This window comes from Thalassophryne amazonica, chromosome 6 (genome assembly GCF_902500255.1).
Source record: "Thalassophryne amazonica chromosome 6, fThaAma1.1, whole genome shotgun sequence".
NCBI classification, from domain to species: Eukaryota; Metazoa; Chordata; class Actinopteri; order Batrachoidiformes; family Batrachoididae; genus Thalassophryne; species Thalassophryne amazonica.
This window is the reverse complement of record NC_047108.1, coordinates 80,049,232-80,075,033: the sequence shown is the minus strand read 5'-3', so window position 1 is coordinate 80,075,033 and position 25,802 is coordinate 80,049,232. Positions and strand designations below refer to the sequence as shown.

General features: G+C 42.9%; 1 protein-coding gene across 5 annotated transcripts in view; it reads right to left on the bottom strand.

Annotated features, from left to right (window-relative positions):
* Nucleotides 1-2,052: 2,052 nt before the first annotated feature.
* The window catches only part of LOC117512494 (glutathione hydrolase 7), a 51,257-nt gene continuing 27,507 nt past the window's right edge, over nucleotides 2,053-25,802 (bottom strand). For all 5 annotated transcript variants that reach the window (XM_034172586.1, XM_034172584.1, XM_034172585.1 and 2 more), the window contains exons 7-16: nucleotides 23,776-23,849; nucleotides 23,464-23,657; nucleotides 17,413-17,500; nucleotides 8,205-8,332; nucleotides 7,844-7,932; nucleotides 7,595-7,747; nucleotides 7,382-7,499; nucleotides 7,163-7,300; nucleotides 6,952-7,051; nucleotides 2,053-2,263 (exon numbers count right to left, since the gene is read on the bottom strand). In XM_034172586.1, coding sequence (XP_034028477.1) covers nucleotides 2,091-2,263; nucleotides 6,952-7,051; nucleotides 7,163-7,300; nucleotides 7,382-7,499; nucleotides 7,595-7,747; nucleotides 7,844-7,932; nucleotides 8,205-8,332; nucleotides 17,413-17,500; nucleotides 23,464-23,657; nucleotides 23,776-23,849 — 1,255 coding nt within the window. In that variant the 3' untranslated portion in view covers nucleotides 2,053-2,090. The remainder of the gene's footprint in view (nucleotides 2,264-6,951; nucleotides 7,052-7,162; nucleotides 7,301-7,381; nucleotides 7,500-7,594; nucleotides 7,748-7,843; nucleotides 7,933-8,204; nucleotides 8,333-17,412; nucleotides 17,501-23,463; nucleotides 23,658-23,775; nucleotides 23,850-25,802) is intronic.

Sequence of the window (25,802 nt, the reverse complement as noted above, 5' to 3'; positions counted from 1 at the left end):
TCAAAGTATTCTCTTTGAATCAGCTAATCAATAACAGCCACAGTCCCAAACAGAAAGTGGCTGGCCCATTTAAGACATTAAATTTTGACCAATAGGAGAAGTCCATGTTGCCAAATCTGTCATCAAAAGTGCCCAATGTCATTCCTAACTCACCTCTCTGCTGCTTGCAGTTCCCAGACTCAGGCGTTACCTCCTCCACCCCAACACCACTAGTCAGTCCCTGTCTGACAGGGAGGTGCTGCCCCGATCTTCTGATGGCAGGATCCATGATGTACATACCTCACTCTTTTGTGTACTTCCCCGTCACGACAGTATACGAGGTCTGTTAGAAAAGTATCGGACCTTTTTATTTTTTGCAAAAACCTGATGGATTTGAATCACGTGTGCTTGCATGAGCCAACCTTAAACCTTCGTGCGCATGCGTGAACTTTTTCACGACTGTCGATTGCATCATTTTCTGGTAAGCAGCCTTTGTGTGGGATGTGTGCTGTGCGCTCGGCGGATTTTCATTTCAAGGAAAAAGTTGAAACGACTGGAGCAACGCCGCATCAAATTTTGCCAGAAACTGGGCGACAGCCAGGTGGAAACCATTCGGATGATTCAGACAACTTTCGGTGACTTGTCAGTCGTGTGACTATCCGAGAAATGGTGGAAGAGGTGGGCATGCCACAGCATGTCCTGTGAGACTTCAACACGAAGGCGCTTTTGCGCCACCATCAGCAGCAGCATGAATTTCACAGCCACTCTTTTCATGGCCAAATCTTCTGTCACAGTGGAATGTACCGAAAAAGTGCTGATGTCCACCTCTTCCACAACTTCTCGGACAGTCACACGACGGTCCCGCATCACCACAGCGTTCACTTTGGAAATGATCTGGTCGTTTCAGCATGTTGATGGCCGACCGGAGCGTGGCTCGCTCTCCACCGTTGCGCGGACGTCTTTAAACTGGTTGTACCGCTCCTTAATCTGTGTGATGCCCATAGGATCGTCACCAAAAGCCGTCTGAATCATCCGAATGGTTTCCACCTGGCTGTCGCCCAGTTTCTGGCAAAATTTGAAGCGGTGCTGCTCCAGTCATTCCGTCTTTTTCCTTGAAATGAAAATCCGCAGAGCGCACAGCACACGTCCCACACAAAGGCTGCTTACCAGGAAATGATGCAATCGACAGGCGTGAAAAAGTTCACGCATGCACACGAAGGTTCAAGGTTTGCTCATGCAAGCACACGTGACTCAAATCCATCAGGTTTTTGCAAAAAATAAAAAGGTCAGATACTTTTCTAACAGACCTCGTAGTTCTAACATTCTGTAGGTTATTATAAGAGATTAAAATCTTTAATTTTTTCTTGCCTCCGGAGTCTCTGTGGTAGAACTGAGACATGCTGGTCCTACAACAGTTTGCTTTGTGTTCATTTCAGCACGGTGCCATTGAGCCACTGGTTGTTCACAACAGGTTAAAACTCCACCGGATGAGCAAAATTGTACAGGTAATCATCAGATAATGAGTGAGAGGAAAAGCTTGATTCTCTATGTGCAAGCAGTTAACTTTGATTGTGACACAAATAACCCATGTGTGGTCACAAATGTTTTGATTAGTGGTACAATGCAGTGGTAAGCAGAAATGTAGAATAAATGCACAGAGGTCCAACCACGTGTTGGAACAGGGCTTTCCTAGTATGGCATCATCACTTCATTTAAACCCATTTGTGCAAAACAAATCAAAAAGGGAATGTGGAAATCTCTAATTTGGAACACTATCATGATTCCCAATAAAATTTTTAGAGTGCAATGGTCTTGGATGTTGGGAAATACAAGACTCACATGTCAAATCCTACCTGCCACTCAATTCTGGGATTTCTGTGCCTTTATCTGTGCGGTATCTCACCAAGACGACAGGTGTATGTTTTCAACACTATGTGCACAGGGACTCAAAAGATCTCCATCAGTTTCCTACATGAGTTAGCCTTGGCCTTTTCCTCCTTCACGTTATGCTTAGATCTTAAATTCTGAAAACTTAGGAACTCAGTCACCCACAACTTCTGCAAGCATCTTTCTCTTATCCCTTCTTCACAAGTGTTTCAGAAAAGTATGTGCTAAGGTACACTGGACATACTGAGTGCTGAGGCGTCAGCACTACGGGGATCATTCCTTCCGATGATGAGGTCATTGGTTCTCCGGGTTCCTTCCACTAATGAAAGAACGTCTACCTTCTCAACCTTGTGACCTTTGCCTTGCAGCACCTCCACATCTTCTGACAGAAACTCGGCTGCAGAACAGGAAAAGATCGTGGTAGAAAGAACAATTGCCAGAAGTTAAATGAGAGGATGGACACTGAAAAATAAGATGTGAAGATGGCTAAATCTTCATTTTTTTTACTGGAAGTCGAATGCACTATGGTAAAATAACTTAATTGAGTGAGTTCACACAGAATACAGGAGTGGCCATCTATGGTTTCGCCTGTGTCTTGTTTGTTGATTTGTTAACTTTTACTCCATAGATTTTTGATAACACACATTTTTGATAAGCCTGACCTGGAAATAGAAATAACACAATTTATAATGAATGGTGAAGCAAGGAAATGTAAAATATACAGTGCTGTGTAAAGATTTAGGCATATTTATCATGGTTACCACTTTCAAAAATAAGAAAAAGCTACAATATAATTATTCTTTACACATAAATATAAGTAAAATCCGTAGCCACTTTTATTTATTTATTTTTTAAAATTTATTTAACCTTTAATAATACACAATTTGTTTTAAGTGGCAACCCTACATTTTTTGTGATCTCTTGCTATATATATATATATATATATATATAAACTAGGTTTTAACCATCTATTTATTACTTTGAGCAGTTGTATAAGGCTGATCCTCAAGTTGGGATATTATACATCTCCAGTGCCAGAGCTCTTGAGGCTGATTCTTCAAACAACTTTAACCCCCAAGTGCTGGTGAAATCTCAAAGGCAGTGAAACAGCTGAGGCTAGGAAAAGCTCCAGGGAAGTGCAGCATTGGAGCGTAACTCCTCCACGCAGGTAGAGATGCTGTTTTCCCAGCATTGCAAACAATCTTTGTTTCAATCTGCGAGATGGATTGGAAGAAAGAACTTGTCCTGATCTAGGATGGAAAGACTGATCGTATGGACTGTAATAACTATAGTGGTACTCTACTGCTGTGTGCTGGAGAAGGGGCTTGCAAGGATTATTCTTAATAGGACTGAGTTCCAGCTACTGTATTTCCTGCTCAATTACAGAAAGTTTTGCTTCACAGCCAAAAGTCAACCATCAACCACATTCTAGCTCCGCGAGCACTCATAGCATGAGCATCAGCTGTGTTTCTTTACAGCCTTTGTTGACTTTCACAAAGTGTTTGATTCAGTTGATCGGTCTGCTCTCTGGGGCAACCTGAGAATTTATGAGATCTAAAAAATGTGCTGGTTATCATAGACAGCCAGTACTGTATGGAGTTGGGGCAGACTGAGTTTTTCCCAGAGGACAGGCGTTCAGGCAGCACGGTGTCTTAGTGGTTACCATTGTTGCCTCACAGCAAGAAGATCCTTGGTCCTTTCTGTGTGGAGTTTGCATCTTCTCCTTATGTTCGTCTGGGTTCCCTCTTGGTGCTCTGGCTTCCTCCCACTTCTAAAAGAGATGCCAGTTAGTTGAATTGGAAATGTGGCCTTGCAACAGACTGGTGTCCTCCCCAAGGTGTACCCTGCCTATCGCCCTATGGCTGCTGGGGTAGGCTTGAGCACCCCGTGACCCTTGATTTGATTAAGTGGCTATAGAAAATGAAATAATGATTGGCAATCATCAGGGATATGTTCTGGCTCCTACACAAAGTCCATACTTTGTGTTGGGGAGGGTTGTGGAAACCAGTGACACAGGTACTTGTGTTGGAAAGGACAGGTTTACTGACCTTGACTTCACAGACAATGTGGACATTGTGGAATCAATGAATACCCATTAATTCCATGGCACCAGGGCATGCTCCCAAACTTGATGTTTTTCCTGTTATCAGGTATCAGGCAGCACACAGTTTCTCCAATACAAACAAAATTCACATCTGATGGTTTGGAATATTTATCTTTGGACATTTCAAGTTGGATATTCAGTTGATGGACCAATGTTAAAGTGAAGAAGTTGCCAAAACTCAATATTTCAAGCCAACGTATTGCAATAGATTTTTTTAAGTTGTGAGTCCAATTCTAATTCTTAAGTTTTGGAGCAGTTTTATCCATGATTATAATTTGTTCAGATAACTTTTTTCTTGAGACAAATTTGACAGTTCTGACTTATACTAAGAATTCTACATTTCCAAAACTGCTGAGTGAACTCAAAACTAAGGTTGGGTTATTAACTTAATATTTGCAGTTAGGGTTACTAACATGTAAAATTGTAGCTCAAAGAACAACACGACCAATTTACAATTGACTTTATTACAAAGTAACAGAAGCAACACTATAAAACAGGGCCCTACCCCCTTTTTTTCTTTTTGGCTACCCCTGGTCACTACAGTAGATGTGGTACAGATCTGTTGTCAGATTTGCACGTTTTATGTAGATAACCTTCTTGCCAGCTTTACCAAGAGGGACACTCCTCTGAAGAGGCCTCTCAGCCAATAACTCATCAGGAATTACTCAGCTTATCTTCAGGGATCTGTCAGGATCAGGTGTGCTCAGAGCAGCTTTGCTACAGTACTGCTGGAAAATTGTTCCGTTTCAAAATTCAAGTATGCTGTGCAAAGGAGCACCACCTGTGTGCTAAAACTACACCAGAAGAAAGAAATAGCTGCTTAAAAGTATCAAATCCCAAAGGAACCTCAGGTCCACGTGCAGAAAGTGTCAGTCTGTAATAATCATAATTACTGCTATCCATAAAAACCTCTAAACTGAGTTCAAATAAAGTTGGGCTCATAGTGGCAATTCAGCCTGACTGAGTGACATCTGCTGCCGTCTAGTGGGCAATATTTTGAATGTCACAGTAATGCATTCTGGGAAAAAGGTTGAGCTACCCCGCTGTATGTGATCGTGTCACTCTACAGTTTTATCTGGTATGTGTTTAAGGTGATTTACTGGAATTAATGGTTCCCAGACAGCATTAGTGGAGCAGATAAGTATGATTTTTGTCCAGAATCGTTCACTTGGTGCAAGCATCAGATTTGACATGAATGTTTGTCATAAATCAGTGTTTGGAAAAAAAAAGTGCTAGGCACTTGAAAATCCAATATGGTGGCCAGTTAGGGGTCAATAAAGAATTACACAGGGGTAAAAATAAAAAAAAAATGTGCCAGTTATATTGAAAAATATACCACATTATTATCACTTTACCGAGGCGTTGCTAGGCCGGTAGCGTAGATTTATGTCGACGCTACCTGGCTAAACCCGCCCACAGCAGCGAACGAGTATCGGCATACTCGCCCGCTGTGTGTAAACAAATGACGACATAGCGCGCACAGCCCAAGAACTGTCCGCAGAGGAAAAGATGAAAAGGCGAGAAGTGTGTGTTGGTCCCAATATGAATATTCCGGATGATTTTATCATGGATAGTACGACAATGAACAGCAGCCAAAGCAGCCAGCTTGATAAAGGGTGCACTGGCGACTTTTGAGAGCAGCGCGCGCCAGCCGACACGACAAAAATTAAAATGAGCCAACTTTTTATGTACGCGTTTGCTGGGTGTCGTGCGTTTTGACATGACATTAAATAGTGTTGAGATACACGTGTATCTTTACTAAGTGATAATAATGCAAATAACATGCTGTTGTCATGCGGTATGCATTTTCTGAGGCCCGACGTCCATGCCGTCGCCCACAATGACAGATATTCAGCCTCCAACTCAGGCAAATATCTGTCATTTTGGGCGACTGGGCATGGACGTCGGGCCTCAGAAAACGCATAATGCCCTCCAAAAGCATGTTATTGTATTATTTGTCTGGTAATATAGAATCCAAAAATGTATAGTCTGGTCCATATGTGACTCAAGGTTATGAAGTTATGGGGTAAAAACAACAAAAATGGTTTGGATGATATGAAATATATGGTGGTGGATCCGTAATGATCCTGACATTCATTTTGACTTCTATTTACTGCAGACTGTATGAAACCAACATATTTCATGTTTTGTGTTATTTTATTTGTTGATATATATCCATTTCTACATTTAAGGCCTGCAGCATTTTCCAAGAAAAGAGAGACTGGGACAGAGCAGTTTATTCCAAATGTAAGTATTAATCAATAATATTCTTGAGAAATGTCAGGCGATGAATACATTAATATTTCAAAGTCACTGAATATTTTTTAGACTTCATTTACATCAATCATTCAGAAATTCTCAGTCATGTTTTGTGCTTGAACATAAAACAACTACATTAACTCACTATCTAAAATAAATACTTTTAAAAAATAAAAGCTTATTAAAGTTCAGAGCTCTCACCCGCTTAATGTGATTCATGCTTCTGATCATCACTGCACATTGAGACACTGCTCCTTTCATCCCCTCCCCAACACACACGTGTCTGTGTACATGTGCAGCTCTGCACACACACACAGACAGCTCATTCGAAAAACTTTGCATTTTAGATGGCTCTGAGCAAGGCGTCCGCTGCTTTTCGGCCGCCTTTTTCAAAACTTGACCGTCCAAATGAAGGCTGAATGGCTCGCTGTCCAAAACTCTATTTAAGGCGCAAGTTTGGGGAAAAAAAAAATCTTCAGACTTGTCAGACGCTTTTAATCACAAGACATCGGTCTAGCAGGTGGAAATATCTATTAGACATAGGTCAAAAATTATTGGATTTCTCTACCCTTGAAAGGCAGCTAGTTTCCCCCCAGCACTACGGTCAAAGGATTTTAGCAGGTGTACAATGAAGAGGTCCTTCATTATTTAAGAAATTGTATTTTAATGTTACTATTATGAAATTACACAGTAGATCTGTAGGAAAAAAAAAAAAAACTTACAGTCCACCAGGAGGGTGTTGGAGTGCAACTGTGGGTGGAGCCGACCACACGCTAAACTGTCACTCATGTTTTTACGAGAAGACAGAACATTTATCAGCACCTGTGAAAGATCAGGACATTGGATAATACAAACACTTGTAGACAGGTACATTCCCATACTGATAAAACAATAAATCATGATTTTAATTTATTGTTCGAGCAAGTAACCAACCTGTGTGATGCCACTGAGAGCTCTTTCTCCATTGGAAGATCCAAGGGCTACATACGTGCCACACAAACCCACGGCAGGCCTCACTGCTGTGGGTATCAGGAAGGACATCGGCCTCTTCCCAGGGTGAACACTGTTACGCTAAAAGAAAAAACAAACAAACCTCAGGACCAAGTAGCTAGTAAAACTCTTAATACTAAAATGAAGAAATGAGACAATTACTGGGTTTAGTGGAAATGACGTGTTTGTTTTGTTTGGCCAAGAGAAGTCCAAGATCTGGCTGTTGAAAAGGATCCCTGATGGACTCACAATCCTGCTGCCAAAAGGTTTGTTCAGAGAGCTGAAAAACAAAGAAACACACAATTACAGTACCCTGACTGTCAGAGTTCCAGTGAGGCAAGTCCACTTACAGGTTTGACAGCAATAACAGTGTACCTCACGACTGACACGATGTGATCGTCTGGTCCCATAACCATGACCTGGGCAGCTGATGTACCCTCCTCCAACTTAAATGATGGAGTGTAATGTTCCACAGGGAAGGCCTGAGAGTCACTTATCATCTGACGAAACAGGGAAGCTTGCGGTTTGCTTGGACATTGGAAAAACAACAAGGACGGGGTTACCTGGAAAGGTCTCAGTGCATGAAGATGGATTTATACATTATACAGTGTTGACAATACTTACCTCAGCATCTTCGCAACTATCTCTGATACTGAAGATTCATACATAGGGTCTCCCAACCCACTAGCTAGGCCAAGTGCAATCTTCATAGACTGAAATGAGTAAGTGAAATGAACAGATAAGTACAGAAATATTCAGAACACACTAAACCAGTTACATAAGAGAGCCAAGAGAAAGCAGATTTCCATTCCTATAAATCACATCAGCAGGTTATTTCATCCTTAGTGCTGTCTGAAATCAGATAGTGGAGTCTGTTATGCAATGAAAACCTGGAGCTTTAAATGAAAGACATTTGAGATTAATTCTGCTGTAGACAGAGTGTTAACAGACAATTATAATGGCAGTAAAGTACTTGGTGCCATACCTCAGCAATCCAGTGGTAGGTGCTATTCCTGGGGATTTGGCTGGTAATGTTGTACCCTTCCAGGATGTTGAGAGCCGTAATCAAGGCAACACCGGCATGTGGTGTTGGAGCCGTCATCACATAGTGGCCTTCCCAAAGGCAACAAAATTTCAAATAGAAATTTAATGGTTTCCACAGTGTGGTGGAATAACTGCAGTATCAGGTGAAATATAATCACAGTGGTGTGGACTCTGCACTGTCTACGCATATTGCAAACGAGGTGTGTAATATGATAATTGATGAATCTGGCTACACTCAGATTTAATAGTTTGTACTAAATCTGGACAGAGGACTTCCAGACGTGGACATAAATCAAATCAATTTCATTTATATAGCGCCAAATCACAACAAACAGTTGCCCCAAGGCGCTTCATATTGTAAGGCAAAGCCAGACAATAATTACGGAAAAACCCCAACTGTCAAAATGACCCCCTGCGAGCAAGCACTTGGTGACAGTGGGAAGGAAAAACTCCCTTTTAACAGGAAGTAACCTCCAGCAGAACCAGGCTCAGGGAGGGGCAGTCTTCTGCTGGGACTGGTTGGGGCTGAGGGAGAGAACCAGGAAAAAGACATGCTGTGGAGGGGAGCAGAGATCAATCACTAATGATTAAACGCAGAGTGGTGCATACAGAGCAAAAAGAGAAAGAAACACTCAGTGCATCATGGGAACCCCCCAACAGTCTAAGTCTATAGCAGCATAACTAAGGGATGGTTCAGGGTCACCTGATCCAGCCCTAACTATAAGCTTTAGCAAAAAGGAAAGTTTTAAGCCTAATCTTAAAAGTAGAGAGAGTGTCTGTCTCCCTGATCCGAATTGGGAGCTGGTTCCAGAGGAGAGGAGCCTGAAAGCTGAAGGCTCTGCCTCCCATTCTACTCTTACAAACCCTAGGAACTACAAGTAAGCCTGCAGTCTGAGAGCAAAGCGCTCTATTGGGGTGATATGGTACTATGAGGTCCCTAAGATAAGATGGGACCTGATTATTCAAAACCTTAGAAGTAAGAAGAAGAATTTTAAATTCTATTCTAGAATTAACAGGAACTCAGCCACATGCGGTGTGCAGCCAGTACATTCTGAGTGCCGGTCCCAAGCCCGGATAAATGAGGAGGGTTGCGTCAGGAAGGGCATCCGGCATAAAACAAGCCAACCGAACTATGCAGACTCAGAATCGAATTCCCATACCGGATCGGTCGCGGCCCGGGTTAACAACGTCCACCACTGGTGCTATTGCCCAACAGGGTGCCGGTGGAAATTGGGCTACTGCTGGGTGAAGACAACGAAGAAGAGGAAAACGCTGCCACGAACAGCGGGAGAAGAAGAAAACTAGAAGGGTGGAAATGAGAGTGGGGACTTTGAATGTTGGTAGTATGACTGGTAAAGGGAGAGAGCTGGCTGATATGATGGAGAGGAGAAAGGTAGACATATTGTGTGTGCAAGAGACCGAGTGGAAGGGAAGTAAGAGCAGGAGCATCGGCGGTGGGTACAAGTTGTTGTACCATGGTGAGGACAGGAAGAGAAATGGTGTTGGGGTCATTTTAAAGGAAGCGTATGTTAAAAGTGTGTTGGAGGTTAAGCGAGTGTCTGACAGGGTGATGAGTGTGAAGTTGGAAATTGAAGGGGTGATGATGAATATCATCAGTGCATATGCCCCACAGGTTGGTTGTGAGATGAAGGAGAAAGAAGATTTCTGGAGTGTGTTAGATGAGGTGGTGGAGAGTGTGCCCAAGCATGAAAGAGTGGTGATAGGAGCAGACTTTAATGTGCATGTTGGTGAAGGGAACAGAGGTGATGAGGAAGTAATGGGTAGATATGGTATCAAAGATAGGAATGGGGAAGGACAGATGGATGGTGATTTTGCAAAAAGGATGGAAATGGCTGTGGTGAATACCTACTTTAAAAAAAGGGAGGAGCACAGGGTAACATATAAGAGTGGAGGAAGGTGCACACAGGTGGACTACATTCTTTATAGGAGATGCAAGCTAAAAGAAATCACAGACTGTAAGGTGGTAGCAGGAGAGAGTGTCACTAGACAGCACAGGATGGTTGTTTGTAGGATGACTTTAGAGGTAAAGAAGAAGAAGAGAGTGAGAGCTCAACAAAGGATCAGATGGTGGAAGCTGAAGGAGGAAGACTGTTGTGTGAACTTTAGCGAGCAGGTGAGAGAAGCACTGGTTGGAGGGGAAGCAATTTTGGACAACTGGAAAAGTACTGCAGATGTGGTGAGGGAGACAGCTAAGACAGTACTGGGTATGACATCTGGACAGTGGAAGGAAGACAAGGAGACTTGGTGGTGTAATGAAGAGGTCCAGGAAAGCATAAGGAGAAAGAGGTTGGCGAAAAAGTTTTGGGATAGTCGGAGAGATGAAGAAAGACAGGAGTACAAGGAGATGCGGCGTAAGGCGAAAAGAGAAGTGGCAAAAGCAAAGGAAAAGGCATATTACGAGCTGTACAAGAAGTTGAATAGTAAGGAAGGAGAAAAGGACTTGTACCGATTGGCCAGACAAAGGGACAGAGCTGGAAAGGATGTGCAGCAGGTTAGGGTGGTAAAAGATGCACATGGTGATGTGCTGACAAGTGAGGAGTGTGTGCTGAGAAGGTGGAGGGAATATTTTGAAGAGTTGATGAATAAAGAAAATGAGCGAGAGAAAATGCTGGATGATGTGGTGAGAGTAAATCAGGAAGTACAAGAGATTAGCAAGGAAGAAGTGAGGGCTGCTATGAAGAGGATGAAGAGTGGAAAGGCAGTCGGTCCAGATGACATTCCAGTGGAGGCATGGAAATGTCTAGGAGAGATGGCAGTAGAGTTTCTAACCAGATTGTTAAAATCTTGGAAAGTGAGAGCATGCCTGAGGAGTGGAGACGAATTGTGCTGGTTCCTATTTTCAAGAACAAGGGTGATGTGCAGAGCTGCAGTAACTACAGAGGCATAAAGCTGATCAGCCACAGCATGAAGTTATGGGAAAGAGTAGTAGAAGCTAGGCTTAGAAAACAGGTGAAGATCTGTGAGCAGCAATATGGTTTCATGCCGAGAAAGAGCACTACAGATGCAATGTTTGCTCTGAGAATACTGTTGGAAAAGTACAGAGAAGGACAGAAAGGGTTACATTGTGTGTTTGTGGACTTAGAAAAAGCTTATGATAGGGTGCCAAGAGAAGAGTTGTGGCATTGTATGAGGAAGTCTGGAGTGGCAGAGAAGTATGTTAGGGTAGTGCAGGACATGTACAAGAATAGTGTGACAGCGGTGAGATGCGCAGTCGGAATGACAGACTCATTCAAGGTGGAGGTGGGATTACACCAAGGATCAGCTCTGAGTCCTTTCTTGTTTGCAGTGGTGATGGACAGGTTGACGGATGAGATCAGACAGGAGTCCCCATGGACTATGATGTTTGCAGATGACATTGTGATCTGTAGTGAGAGTAGAGAGTAAGTTGAGTCTAGTCTGGAGAAGTGGAGATATGCTTTGGAGAGAAGGGGAATGAAAGTCAGTAGAAGCAAGACTGAGTACATGTGTGTGAATGAGAGGGAGCCCAGTGGAATAGTGCAGTTACAAGGAGTAGAAGTGGTGAAAGTAGATGAGTTTAAATATTTGGGGTCAACTGTTCAAAGTAATGGAGAGTGTGGTAGAGAGGTGAAGAAGAGAGTGCAGGCAGGGTGGAGTGGGTGCAGAAAGGTGGCAGGAGTGATTTGTGACCGAAGAATATCAGCAAGGGTGAAGGGGAAAGTTTACAAAACAGTAGTGAGACCAGCTATGTTGTATGGTTTAGAGACAGTGGCACTAACAAAAAGACAGGAGGCAGAGCTGGAGGTGGCACAGCTGAAGATGTTGAGATTCTCTTTGGGAGTGACAAGAATGGACAAGATTAGGAATGAACATATCAGAGGGACAGCTCAGGTGGGACGGTTTGGAGACAAAGTCAGAGAAGCGAGATTGAGATGGTTTGGACATGTGCAGAGGAGGGACCCAGGGTATATAGGGAGAAGGATGCTGAGGATGGAGCCACCAGGCAGGAGGAGAAGAGGGAGACCAAAGAGGAGGTTCATGGATGTGCTGAGAGAGGACATGCAGGTGGTTGGTGTGACAGAGGAAGATACAGAGGACAGGGTGAGATGGAAACGATTGATCTGCTCTGGCGACCCCTCACGGGAACAGCCGAAAGACAAAGAAGAATTCTAGAATTAACAGGAAGCCAATGAAGAGAGGCCAATATGGGTGAAATATGCTCTCTCCTTCTAGTCCCCGTCAGTACTCTAGCTGCAGCATTTTGAATTAACTGAAGGCTTTTCAGGGAACTTTTAGGACAACCTGATAATAATGAATTACAATAGTCCAGCCTAGAGGAAATAAATGCATGAATTAGTTTTTCAGCATCACTCTGAGACAAGACCTTTCTAATTTTAGAGATACTGCGCAAATGCAAAAAAGCAGTCCTACATATTTGTTTAATATGCGCATTGAATGACATACACTGATCAAAAATGACTCCAAGATTTCTCAGTATTACTAGAGGTCAGGGTAATGCCATCCAGAGTAAGGATCTGGTTAGACACCATGTTTCTAAGATTTGTGGAGCCAAGTACACTAACTTCAGTTTTATCTGAGTTTAAAAGCAGGAAATTAGAGGTCATCCATGTCTTTATGTCTGTAAGACAATCCTGCAGTTTAGCTAATTGGTGTGTGTCCTCTGGCTTCATGGATAGATAAAGCTGAGTATCATCTGCATAACAATGAAAATTTAAGCAATGCTGTCTAATAATACTGCCTAAGGGAAGCATGTATAAAGTGAATAAAATTGGTCCTAGCACAGAACCTTGTGGAACTCCATAATTAATCTTATTCTGTGAAGAAGATTCCCCATTTACATGAACAAATTGTAATCTATTAGATAAATATGATTCAAACCACCGCAGCGCAGTGCCTTTAATACCTATGGCATGCTCTAATCTCTGTAATAAAATTTTATGGTCAACAGTATCAAAAGCAGCACTGAGGTCTAACAGAACACGCACAGAGATGAGTCCACTGTCTGAGGCCATAAGAAGATCATTTGTAACCTTCACTAACACTGTTTCTGTACTATGATGAATTCTAAACCCTGACTGAAACTCTTCAAATAGACCATTCCTCTGCAGATGATCAGTTAGCTGTTTTACAACTACCCTTTCAAGAATTTTTGAATGAAAAGGAAGGTTGGAGATTGGCCTATCATTAGCTAAGATAGCTGGGTCAAGTGATGGCTTTTTAAGTAATGGTTTAATTACTGCCACCTTAAAAGCCTGTGGTACATAGCCAACTAATAAAGACAGATTGATCATAATTAAGATAGAAGCATTAATTAATGGTAGGGCTTCCTTGAGCAGCCTGGTAGGAATGGGGTCTAATAGACATGTTGATGGTTTGGAGGAAGTAACTAATGAAAATAACTCAGAACAATCAGAGAGAAAGAGTCTAACCAAATACCGGCATCACTGAAAGCAGCCAAAGAGAACGATATGTCTTTGGGATGGTTATGAGTAATTTTTTCTCTAATAGTTATTTTATTAGCAAAGCAAGTCATGAAGTCATTACTAGTTAAAGTCAAAGGAATACTCAGCTCAATAGAGCTCTGACTCTTTGTCAGCCTGGCTACAGTGCTGAAAAGAAACCTGGGGTTGTTCTTATTTTCTTCAATTAGTGATGAGTAGTAAGATGTCCTAGCTTTACGGAGGGCTTTTTTATAGAGCAACAGACTTTTTCCAGGCTAAGTGAAGATCTTCACAACAAATGACTCAAATGAAATGTTGAAGTTCTTTCCCATCAAGACCCTGAAAGTTGCCAAGGCAGTGGCGGCTGGTGAAAAACAGTCTTGGTGGGGCTGCTGTGCCAATAGATTCCCTTGCCTTGTCCAGTACAGGCATTCAAGTGAACAGTCGGAAAATTAGTACAATTCCACAATAATCATTTCATGTCCTTCTCAAAATCAGCAGTTTTACAGATAAAGTTAACCATTTACAGCTATATTAGTCCCCATTTCTACTTTGGAAAGGAACAGTATCAAATACAACACTCAAGTTCTTGAGCAAAGAACATTTCACCATTTGACACCAATTACACACATAGTACACCAAACTGTACTGCACTGCCATTATCTTCAGACAAACAGATCCTGGGGTTCACAATGACACCCCCTTAACAAAATAGAAAATATCACCAAATTTACACTCTTTCAAAATATGGAAAAATTCCTCAATTGACAAAAGAACATTATGTACATACTACAATGTTCACACCACCTTCCGAGAGAGAGAGAGAGAGTGTGTGTGTGTGAGAGAGTGAGAGAGACAGAGAGAGAGAGAGAACGTGTGTGTGTGTGAGAGAGTGTGTGTGTGTGTGTGTGTGTGTGAGAGTGTGAGAGAGAGAGAGAGAGAGAGAGAGAGAGAGAGAGAGAGAGAGAGAGAGAGAGAGAACGTGTGTGACAGAGAGAGAGAGAATGAGAGAGTGTGTGTGAGAGAGAGAGAGAGAACGTGTTTCAGAGAGAGAGTGAGAGAGTGTGAGTGAGAGAGTGTGTGTGAGAGTGAGAGTGTGTGTGAGAGAGAGTGTGAGAGAGTGTGTGAGAGTGAGAGAGCGTGTGAGGGTGAGAGAGTGTGTGTGTGTGTGTGTGTGTGTGTGTGTGTGTGTGTGAGAGAGAGAGAGCGAGAGAAAATTAAGGTAATATTTTGCATGAACATTACTGAGTGGAATGGAGGCAAACTAAAGAAGCTTGAAAAACTTAAATAACTTGACTAATAACACCAAAACCTTTAGATTAAATTGGTTAAAATTAATTAACAGTGTAGAGGACAAAGCAAATTAAGTTTACAAAACCACTTCATTAAATGCGTTGCTAAACTTGGGTTTGTCTTACTATAAGTGTCTTGTGTGTACTCAGTGGCTGAGTTAGAATTTCTTTAAAAAACATGCAAATTGATATTTTAGGGTTTTGTTTGTTTTGTTTTTAAACTGAGCAAATAATTTGTTTTAGAGTGTGGAATACTCCAAAGAATATTTCACTTCTGTGAACTGATCCTCATGACGTGTAAAGTGAAATCAAAATACCAGCATGGCTGCAGCTTTGAACACTGTTACAAACAGCCCCGGCCTCCCCTATTACCATTATAACTGGTCTGCTGTCCCAATAAAGATCACAGCTTTGACCCCCGAAAACAAACAAAAAACATCACTCATTCGTTTTATCTTAAATTTTCATCCTCGTTTCCACACCAGGAGCAACATTCGGGAATAAATCTGAGCAGCTCGTCAGCTCACCTGAGCTGAAGTGGATCCAGAGGAGTCAGTCCGCAGCTGGCAGAGGTGGATGTGCTCCTTTCCCCCGCAGTAAAAAGCGCAGATCAGCAGCCTCCGTGACGTGTGCGCGCTGACAATGTGAATGAAGCCTGACACGGTTTATAACGAGTCAGACAAACGTCTCTTCTCCAACCGGGATGTGCAGTTGTCATTAAACCACGAGAAAGATCTGATGTGCGCACCTCCATGTGCCTCCAAAAGGATCCCCGCGAAACTTTGGTGTCATTGATTTCATTAGTTTTGTCCCGTTTTAAACCTCCGAAGAGTTCTTCAACTTACTCCAGCAAAACACAGACAAAATAAAAATAAATAAATATAACCCAAATGTCGTCGTCACCATCATCTCTTCCTGCCTGACTGACTGACTGACAGCAGCAGCTGCAGCATCACGTATATCACTGACTGTAGCAATCTAACGTTCCCGCATTTTTGTAGTAAGGGCTAAAATTCCGGCGCCCCAAAGCCATTAATTTTGGCAATGTTGATTTGCCAAATATGTATTAATTTTCCCTAGCAACTACATACAATTGGTTATTTCGCTGCACTTCAAGGGTGCTTTGAATGACCGCCCAAGACGAGGGCTTCTGTTCTCTGCTTCTGTCGGTGGAAATGCACTGTTGAATGAGAGTCAGTTGGAGGAAGTGTTGTTTTAATCATTCATATTACATGTAGGCACATACTATTAAGTAAAACTGACATTGATAATACTTTTTAAATATATATATATTATGACTTTTCCCCTCCACATCTAGGAGGGCAGCGCCCAAGCGCCCCCTATGGGCCAGCCACCACTGTGCCAGCCACCACTGTGCCAAGAACTGTGCTCAAGTCATCAGTATTCACGGCAAGAGGTGTTTCATCTGAAAGGGCACTCTGAATATCATGCAGTGGAGATGGAGTGCTATATGTATAAGAAGCTGAAAAAGTGGGTTGTGATAGCACCAGGATTTGCCACGAATTATAAAACACTGAGTAAATGTGACTTGCTTGATGGTACATGTGCATTCCTGTGTGTGAGAGAGCTACAGTATACATTTATATGCAGAGTGTGGAAAAATAAAATAAGTCAAAAAAGGAGTGAATTTGAGAAACTGCATCAGTGCTATATTGCTCCCATATTGCAAGTGGGTCTCGTTGGCCCCATAGGGAGTCCTCAGGCACGCCAGGCTGAATAACGCAGCCAGAGAGAGGACATGCACAATGAGAGGACAGCTGGCCCAAGGGTCAGCACCCTGCCCTGCCAAGAAGCCTCAAGGAACCTAGATTAGCTAGGGCAGGCACAGATGCAACAACCTACCCCATATGCAGAGGCAGACCAGGTTTGCAAACACAACAAAGGGCACAGACCTCCAGCCCTAACCCCAAACAGGTGCCAAGTTCTACAGAAAGGTCGGGCCAATGCCCCTCAGGATCAGTGGCTATGATGTTTAGTCAGGTATGCCCTTGTATCCTCTGACTAGGATCTAGATCAGTTCTATGGTGTGATAAATGAACTAACGACAGGATAAAAAACATTAAACATGACGTTTTTGTCAAAAATTCCACAATGCCTATCCTCTTACACTAAATGCAATATCGAGATATTTGTCTGAAAATAACAAATTAAACATTTGGAACAACAGGTGGAAAAAAAACACACACAATGCCTGTGTCAACAACAGATGATGCTAGTGCAAACAAAGTTTGAGCTGTATGGGTGGATAGTCTAACAACTGTCTCCCTGAGCAAAGGTGCGTGTTGTAGCTATCCTTTTTATAGACATGTTTAAGAGTAAAATAAAATATTTCACTTAATGTATTTGGACTCAACAGTAAACAACCTGTTACACTGCTGATGTGAATGGTGTTTACCCTGATAGCTGATTTCTGCTGGTTGTTGTAGCACTGTGCTGTAATTTCCAAAGTCATCCTCTGTCAGCACCCCACCTCTTGCTTGCACCTGTAAAACATACAGTGAGTGGGATGGAATTTGAAGACCATGAATAGTCCTTGTTGTCTACTGCTTCATGGACTAATGTTCTATTTACCCAACACCCTTTGTGGTGAATAGAACATTAGTCTATGAGCCAGTAGACAATTCTGACCTAATCAGTATCACTTAAGGGGACTAAATGACACTAACAACCCAGTCTCATTAAACTATAGCCTACACAAAATTGTATGATGGCCATCCCAGGGTGGTAGATATAGCCAGGTAGGGGGTAAATGAAGAATTAGGGCCAGGATTTAAAAAGGCGTCAATAATATTGAAATTTATACCACATCATTTATCTAATCACACAGATTCCAAAAAAGTACACTCTAAAAAATGAATCACTGTCTCAACGATAAAAAAAAAAAAAAAAAAAAAAAAAAAAAAAAATGATAGAACAATTTGCATAGATTTTTTTTTAATCATTTCAAATAAACCAAAGTTATTTCAACTTAACTTGAGAAGTCGTGTTGGATTAACTCAGTTGAAAGTTGAAATATCTAAGCTTAAATAATTTTTACAAATTTATGCAAATTGTTACATAAATTTTTCTTGTTGAGACAGCAGTTCCTTTTTCACAGTGTATCATTTGTACTATTTATGACTGAATGCTATGGAGTTATGGAGTTAAGACGGCAAAAATGTTTCTTACAGATGCTACATGCGGTTGCGCAGGAAGCTTCTGCCAGTCAGGATCTTGATCTCTACTTCCACTTTCTCCTCTTGTCCTCTGTGTTGTCTGTTGACATTCTGTCGAAGGTTTCCACTCCAGTGTGGATCATTGCTCACCAGTTGGTTTGTTTCCTTGTGTCTTCTTCCCAGGTCTTCCAGTCGATGGAGCAGTTCTTGAGGTTGTGCTTCAGGAGGTTCTTGTAGTACTTCTGCTGCTCTCCTGTGGACCGGTTTCCTTCACTCAGCTGGAAGTAGAAGATCTGCTTGGGAAGTTGGCCGTCATCCATCCGAACAATGTGACCCATCCACTGAAGCTGGTTCTTGATGATGACACATTCTGGGCACTGGAGATTAGCTTCAGCCAGTATGCTGATGTTGCCTCCCCATCAGGAGGCAAAAAAAAAAAAAAAAAAAAAAAAAAAAAAATGATGTAAAGACCAAGCTTGGTGTAGGCTTCTTTGAAACTTTCAAGGATTTTCTGAGGACCTTCTTCTGTAAAGGATGACACACACGAGTCATCAGCATGCTGGAAGTCCTGGAGCAAAGTGGTGTTGATTTTATTCTTGGCTCTCAGTTGGATCAGGCTGAAGAGATTTCCATTCTTTCTGTACATGATGTCAATTAATGATAGCACCTTGTCCTTGATCAGGTGGAGAATTGTTTCCATGAAGATGATGAAGAGGGCGATGACAGAGTCCTGCTTCACTCCTGATTGAACAATGAAGGCTTCAAATTTTGTGCCATTAACCAGAACTGTGGTGGACATGTCATCTTGGAGAAGCCTCAGAATCTTGATGAATTTCTCTGGACACTGATGGAGAAGTACAATGGTTGGTATTGCTGTCTACACTTTCTTGTAATGGGCAGGCAATGAAGCTCATGTCTGTTGTCTCTCTTGATGGTCAGAAGCCACTCTGGGTTTCAGGAAGGATGTCTTCTCCTAGTGGTCTCATTGGAACCTCTCTAGTGGAATCTCTCTAGTGGAACCTAGAACTCATGTCCAAATGTTTCTTAACAGGCTGCTGTTATGGCCGTCTTGAGCACCTCCCAATGTTTAGGAGCCAGGAATGGAATACTTTGTGAGGAGTTCTTTGATCAGGCACTGTTGCACCTTTTGACAGTTTTACAGTTTCCAGGCACCCTCATGGGGCAGCTGTTTAGCTGAATCCCAGAGCAGATCAGATGATGACTGAAAGCAGTTCATACACACAGTCACTTGCACCAATCTTTGTCTTTGTGGATAGGAAATCTTTCTGGTAGTGCTTTCATACGATGATGTAATTGAGTAGTTGCCAATGCTTCAAGCGAGTGTGTTGCCAGGAGACTTTGAACTTTTCCTTTTGCCTGAAGATAGGGTTGGTGGTGATGAGCTCGTGTTTGGTGCACTTCATGAGAAGCAAGGTGCTGTTGACATTGCACTTGCATTCTACGTTTCTCCCAGTGGTTCTCTTCCAGAGCTGGTGGTCCTTTCCGACCAGAGCATTGAAGTCACCGAAGAGGATGGGCTTGTCAGATGCTGGGATCAGAGATAGAATGGTGTCCAGCTTGGTGTACAAGCTTTCCTTCTCTTCATGGTCGACGTTAAGTGTTGGTGCATAAGCATGGATGATGGTGGCATGGTGGCACGGCATTCACTCCAAATTTGGAAAGGGAGTGTCATTAGTTGTTCATTGATACCCATTGGGAGTTCAGTTTTGGAAGATGAAAGTTCTTGATGGCAAAAAAGACGCTGTGGATTAGTTACTTCTCAAGAAGCCCTTTCTAGAAAGAAGTGTAGCTCCCGTGTGAATCCCGTAGCTGGCCTTCACCTGCTCTTCTCGTTTTACTCACGGCGACAATGTTGAAGTTAAATTTCTGGAGTTCACAAGACATGAGAGATGTTCGCTTTTCTGGTCGGCCCAGCATCTGTATAGTCCACATCCCAAATTTCATCACTTGTGTGTTTGTTTTTCTACCGCAGAGCTGGTGACCCTCTGGATGCGGTAATCCAAACAGGATAAGGTGAATTAGACTATGATTAGGGCACCTTTAGAGGGCTCCTCAGTCACAGATGCAGCTAATGACAGCCCTCCTGCTTCTTCCAAGGGTCTGATTACACATGTATCACTTTCGTGCCAGGTCTGAGGTAAGGGCTTCCAGATTCACAATCCTGCTCCTGTCAGTCTTCGCCAAATACCAAAAGACTTGTGGGTGTGCAGCACAGTGTAGTAAATCTACACCCAGGGGCAATAAAGAGACACCTGTGCGTCGGTTTGTTTATCCATCCATCCATCCATTTTCTTCCGCTTTATCCGGAGTCGGGTCGCGGGGGTAGCAGCTCAAGCAAAGCCGCCCAGACCTCCCGATCCACACACACCTCCCCCAGCTCCTCCGGGGGAACCCCAAGGCGTTCCCAAGCCAGCTGAGAGATGTAGTCCCTTCAGCGTGTCCTGGTGTCTTCCCCGGGGCCTCCTCCCAATGGGATGTGCCCGGAACACCTCCCCAGCGAAGTGTCCAGGGGGCATCTGGAAAAGATGCCCGAGCCACCTCAACTGACTCCTTTCGATGTGGAGGAGCAGCGGCTCGACTCCGAGCTCCTCCCGAGTGACCGAGCTCCTCACCCTACCTCTAAGGGAGCGCCCAGCCACCCTGCGGAGGAAACTCATCTCGGCCGCTTGTACTCGCGATCTCGTTCTTTCGGTCATGAGCCACATCTCATGACCATAAGTGAGGATCAGAATGTAGATCGATCGGTAAATCGAGAGCTTTGCCCCCCTACTCAGCTCTCTCTTCACCACGACGGTCCGATACAGCGACCGCATCACTGCAGATGCTGCACCAATCCGTCTATCGATCTCATGCTCCATCCGTCCCTCACTCGTGAACAAGACCCCGAGATACTTAAACTCCTCCACTTGAGGCAAGGACACTCCACCGACCTGAGGAGGGCAAAGCACCTTTTTCCGGTCGAGAACCATGGCCTTGGATTTGGAGGTGCTGATCTTCATCCCGGACGCTTCACACTCAGCAGCAAACCGCCCCAGTGCACGCTGAAGGTCCTGATTTGACGAAGCCAACAGAACCACATCGTCCGCAAACAGCAGAGACGAGACTCTGTGGTTCCCAAACCAGACCCTCTCTACACCCTGGCTGCACCTAGAAATTCTGTCCATAAAAATAATGAACAGAACCGGTGACAAAGGGCAGCCCTGGCGGAGGCCAATGTGCACTGGAAACAGGTTTAACTTACTACCGGCAATGCAAACCAAGCTCCTGCTGCGGTCGTACAGGGACCGGATAGCCCTTAGCAAAGGACCCCGGACCCCATACTCCCAGAGCACCCCCCACAGGGTGCCCCAAGGGACACGGTCGAACACCTTCTCCACATCCACAAAACACATGTGGAGTGGTTGGGCGAACTCCCATGAACCCTCGAGCACCCGATGGAGTGTGTAGAGCTGGTCCAGTGTGCCGCGACCAGGACGAAAACCACACTGCTCCTCCTGAATCTGAGGTTCGACCATTGGTCGAATTCTCCTCTCCAATACTCTGGAATAGACCTTACCGGGAAGGCTGAGGAGTGTGAGCCCCCTATAGTTGGAACACACCCTCCGGTCCCCCTTCTTAAACAGAGGGACCACCACCCCGGTCTGCCAATCCAGAGGCACTGTCCCCGATCGCCACGCGATGTTGCAGAGGCATGTCAGCCAAGACAGTCCCACAACATCCAGAGACTTAAGGTACTCAGGACAGATTTCATCCACCCCAGGAGCCTTCTAACCACCTCGGTGACTTCGGCCTGGGTAATGGATGAGTCCGCCTCTGAGTCCCCAGTCTCTGCTTCCTCTTCGGAAGACGTGATGATGGGATTGAGGAGATCCTCAAAGTATTCCTTCCACCGCCCGACAACATCCCCAGTCAGGGTCAACAGCTCCCCACCCACACTGTAAACAGTGCTGGTCGGTTTGTTTAATGTGGGAATATTGTTGCACACCGACAAACACATGGTCCTTGACAGATCCTTAGCCTGGTGTGATAGCTGGGAAATCCCACACAAACAGGGTCTGAGGCCATGCTGCATCCTTCATTCGCGTTGACAGCCACTGGGTAACAAGCCATCACCTCTGAAGACTGAGTCACCGTTGAGGACTTCTTTTTTCACTAGAGCCCATCAGCCGTCTCATGTTCATGGTTCCTGTTGGGGCTTCATGGTTACCGTAGCAACCTTGTGGCACACAAGATCCCCACCATATTTTACCCCAACAGGCAATCCCCTACTTCCGTTAACCAGGTGTCACAATGCAGACAAGGTGTTAGATTTTGACAACCATAGGCCATAGTATACTGAGGCTGGACTGTAAGTGTCATTTAGTCCCCTTAAGTGGTACGGAAAACCTGTTTGGCCCATGGACTACAATGGAAGATATACAACTGATGTACACAGGCTTGTTTTGTGACTGGTTAGAGTAGGGATATGAAAAAACAAAACATAGCAGTTACTGACCCCCTTCCACCAACAGAAACACCACCACCACCAAAAAAAACCCAAAAAAAACCCCTCAATGCTGCAAGGACAATAAATTTGAATAATCAATACTATATTCAGTGTAGTGAGTGTTCCTTAGAGTGCCTTCATGAAACCTGATCATCCTCAAATTCAAACTACGCCAAGATGTCCAGTTCAAATTTTGGAAAAAAATCTGAAAAGGATCATGTCACAAGCAAGTGTGAATGATGTACACACTGAGTACAATGTTATACCTCATGTCTGGCCTCGAGGGCCAGCAAGGGATTAAAAAAAACAAAAAACAAAAAAAACAACAGAGGTTAAACTTAAACTAGGTCAAACCTGGCTTAACTGGTTTAGCTGCTTGTTGCCATACAATACAGGCATGGCTGTGTGTGGCCTCAATATTAGAATTGTCACCCAAGCTGTGTTTGTGTTTGTAAAGTTTGCTGTTTTTGTATGTTTCAGTTTTTCTTGCTAATGTCTTTCTTAACTATATATTTTAATATCACATTATACACTGAACAAAAATATAAAAGCAACACTTATGCTTTTTGCTCCCATTTTCATGACCTGAACTCAAAGCTTTAAAGCATTTTCTCCATACACAAAATACCCATTTCTCTCAAATATTACAGCATGATTATTGCACAGGTCCTTAGGCTTATTCTAACATCTATTTCATAAACATTGGAAGTTATCTGATACTGCTCTGACAATGCCTGTTCAGATATTCAAATATTATGTGAAAGAATAAAAACAATGTAATTACTGCAGCTGCCATTTCCTGCGTCAGGTTTCCACTATAGAACACCGAAATTCCATTAACTGCCACGGCATCCAAGATGGCTGCCAAATCAAGACGTCTGCTTAACAGCCCAGGAAGTGGAAGCTGGCCACTGGGGAAGAAGAGATCCTTAAATTCATCCGACATGTTTTCATTCTTAATCTTAGCCAGAGCTGCAGCTGGAGAAAAAAAAAAAATGAAGAAATCACATTTGATCATCACAAGATATTTCTGAACAGTTGCATAATGACTCAGTCACTTCATCCTTCTATTTTTGCAACACAACACTATATTTACCGAGGTCGTGGGTAACATTAAACCCATTTCTGGCTACATCTGCTGCCATGGTAACAACATCCTTCCATGGGATTCTGTGAAATTCAAAGGTATGACTTATCTTACAAATAGTTAAATCTCAGACATAAGCTCTGAACTCGCCTCTTGCAAATAAAATACTTTTTTCAAATTACTCTCATGTCACAGATAATGGCAATATTTTAAGACCATCCGATTAAGAGATGACGCAGAAGAATCACATTAATTACATAGCATCAAAGTAATTGCAGTGCAGCGCTCACATCCTGCGTCATCTGCAACCATTCATTAGTTATTATAGTAACAAAGTCTGTCCCATGGTGAAGTACTCAAAACACCAACGTACAAGTGTACCTCTATTTTTTTTACTTTTGTGAAGGACTGCAAACCTACAAAGTATTTTTTAATGGAAAAAGGTCTGTTAATTTCTGTAATCTTGTTCTTTCAGCTGCTCTTGTTAATGAACCAGTTCAAACAGCGGTACAAAAATATGTTTTTTTCTGGGTATAGGGAGGAGGAAGGGTAATGAGGGTTAGGGTGTTTTTGTTTTTTGCTTCGGCTTGTAAATATATAGTATTTTGTATGTAAGTAGGTATGTGTAGGTGTATATTTATGTTTGTGTATATATATGTGTATATATGTTGATATGTGTATGTATATATGTATGTATATATATATATATTGATATCGGTTTAGGTGTGTAGGAATCTATGTGTATATGTGGCAAAGGGTATTACTGGTTGTGGGGAAGAAGGGGTAGGGATAAATAAGCTGATGCTTCACCCTACCCCTTTTCGGACATGTTGGGTACACAGTAGGAACTTTTTTGTTGTTGTCTTTACTGATCTATCTTGTAATTGTTGTTGTATCAAATGTTCAAAATAAACAGTTTTCATTCATTCATTCATTCATGGTCGCCACAGCAGATCACCTATCTGCATCTTCTTCATACCAAAAACCTGCATGTCCACCCTCCTCATCAGTTATAAAATTCCTCTTTAGTCTCCCTCTTCTCCTTCTGCCTGGTGGCTCCATCCTCAGCATTCTTCTCCCTGTATACCCTGGGTCCGTCCTCTGCACATGTCCAAACCATCTCAACCCAGCCTCTCTGTTTCCAAACTGTCTTACCTGTGTTCTCTCTTGAATATTTTCATTCCTCATCCTGTCTATCCCAAATAAAATCACAGCATCTTCATCTATGGACTCACTCAATTCTGAGGAATAAATTATGGAATCACCCTGTAAATTTTCATCCCCAAAACTAACACCTGCATCAAATCAGATCTGCTCATTAGTCTGCATCTAAAAAGGAGTGATCACACCTTGGAGAGCTGTTGCACCAAGTGGACTGACATGAATCATGGCTCCAACACGAGAGATGTCAATTGAAACAAAGGAGAGGATTATCAAACTCTTAAAAGAGGGTAAATCATCACGCAATGTTGCAAAAGATGTTGGTTGTTCACAGTCAGCTGTGTCTAAACTCTGGACCAAAAACAAACAACATGGGAAGGTTGGTAAAGGCAAACATACTGGTAGACCAAGGAAGACATCAAAGCGTCAAGACAGAAAACTTAAAGCAATATGTCTCAAAAATAAAAAAAACACAGTCATTGATGATATGGGGCTGCATGTCAGGTAAAGGCACTGGGGAGATGGCTGTCATTACATCAATAAATGCACAAGTTTACGTTGATATTTTGGACACTTTTCTTATCCCATCAATTGAAAGGATGTTTGGGGATGATGAAATCATTTTTCAAGATGATAATGCATCTTGCCATAGAGCAAAAACTGTGAAAACATTCCTTGCAAAAAGACACACAGGGTCAATGTCATGGACTGCAAATAGTCCGGATCTTAATCCAATTGAAAATCTTTGGTGGAAGTTGAAGAAAATGGTCCATGACAAGGCTCCAACCTGCAAAGCTGATCTGGCAACAGCAATCAGAGAAAGTTGGAGCCAGATTGATGAAGAGTACTGTTTGTCACTCATTAAGTCCATGCCT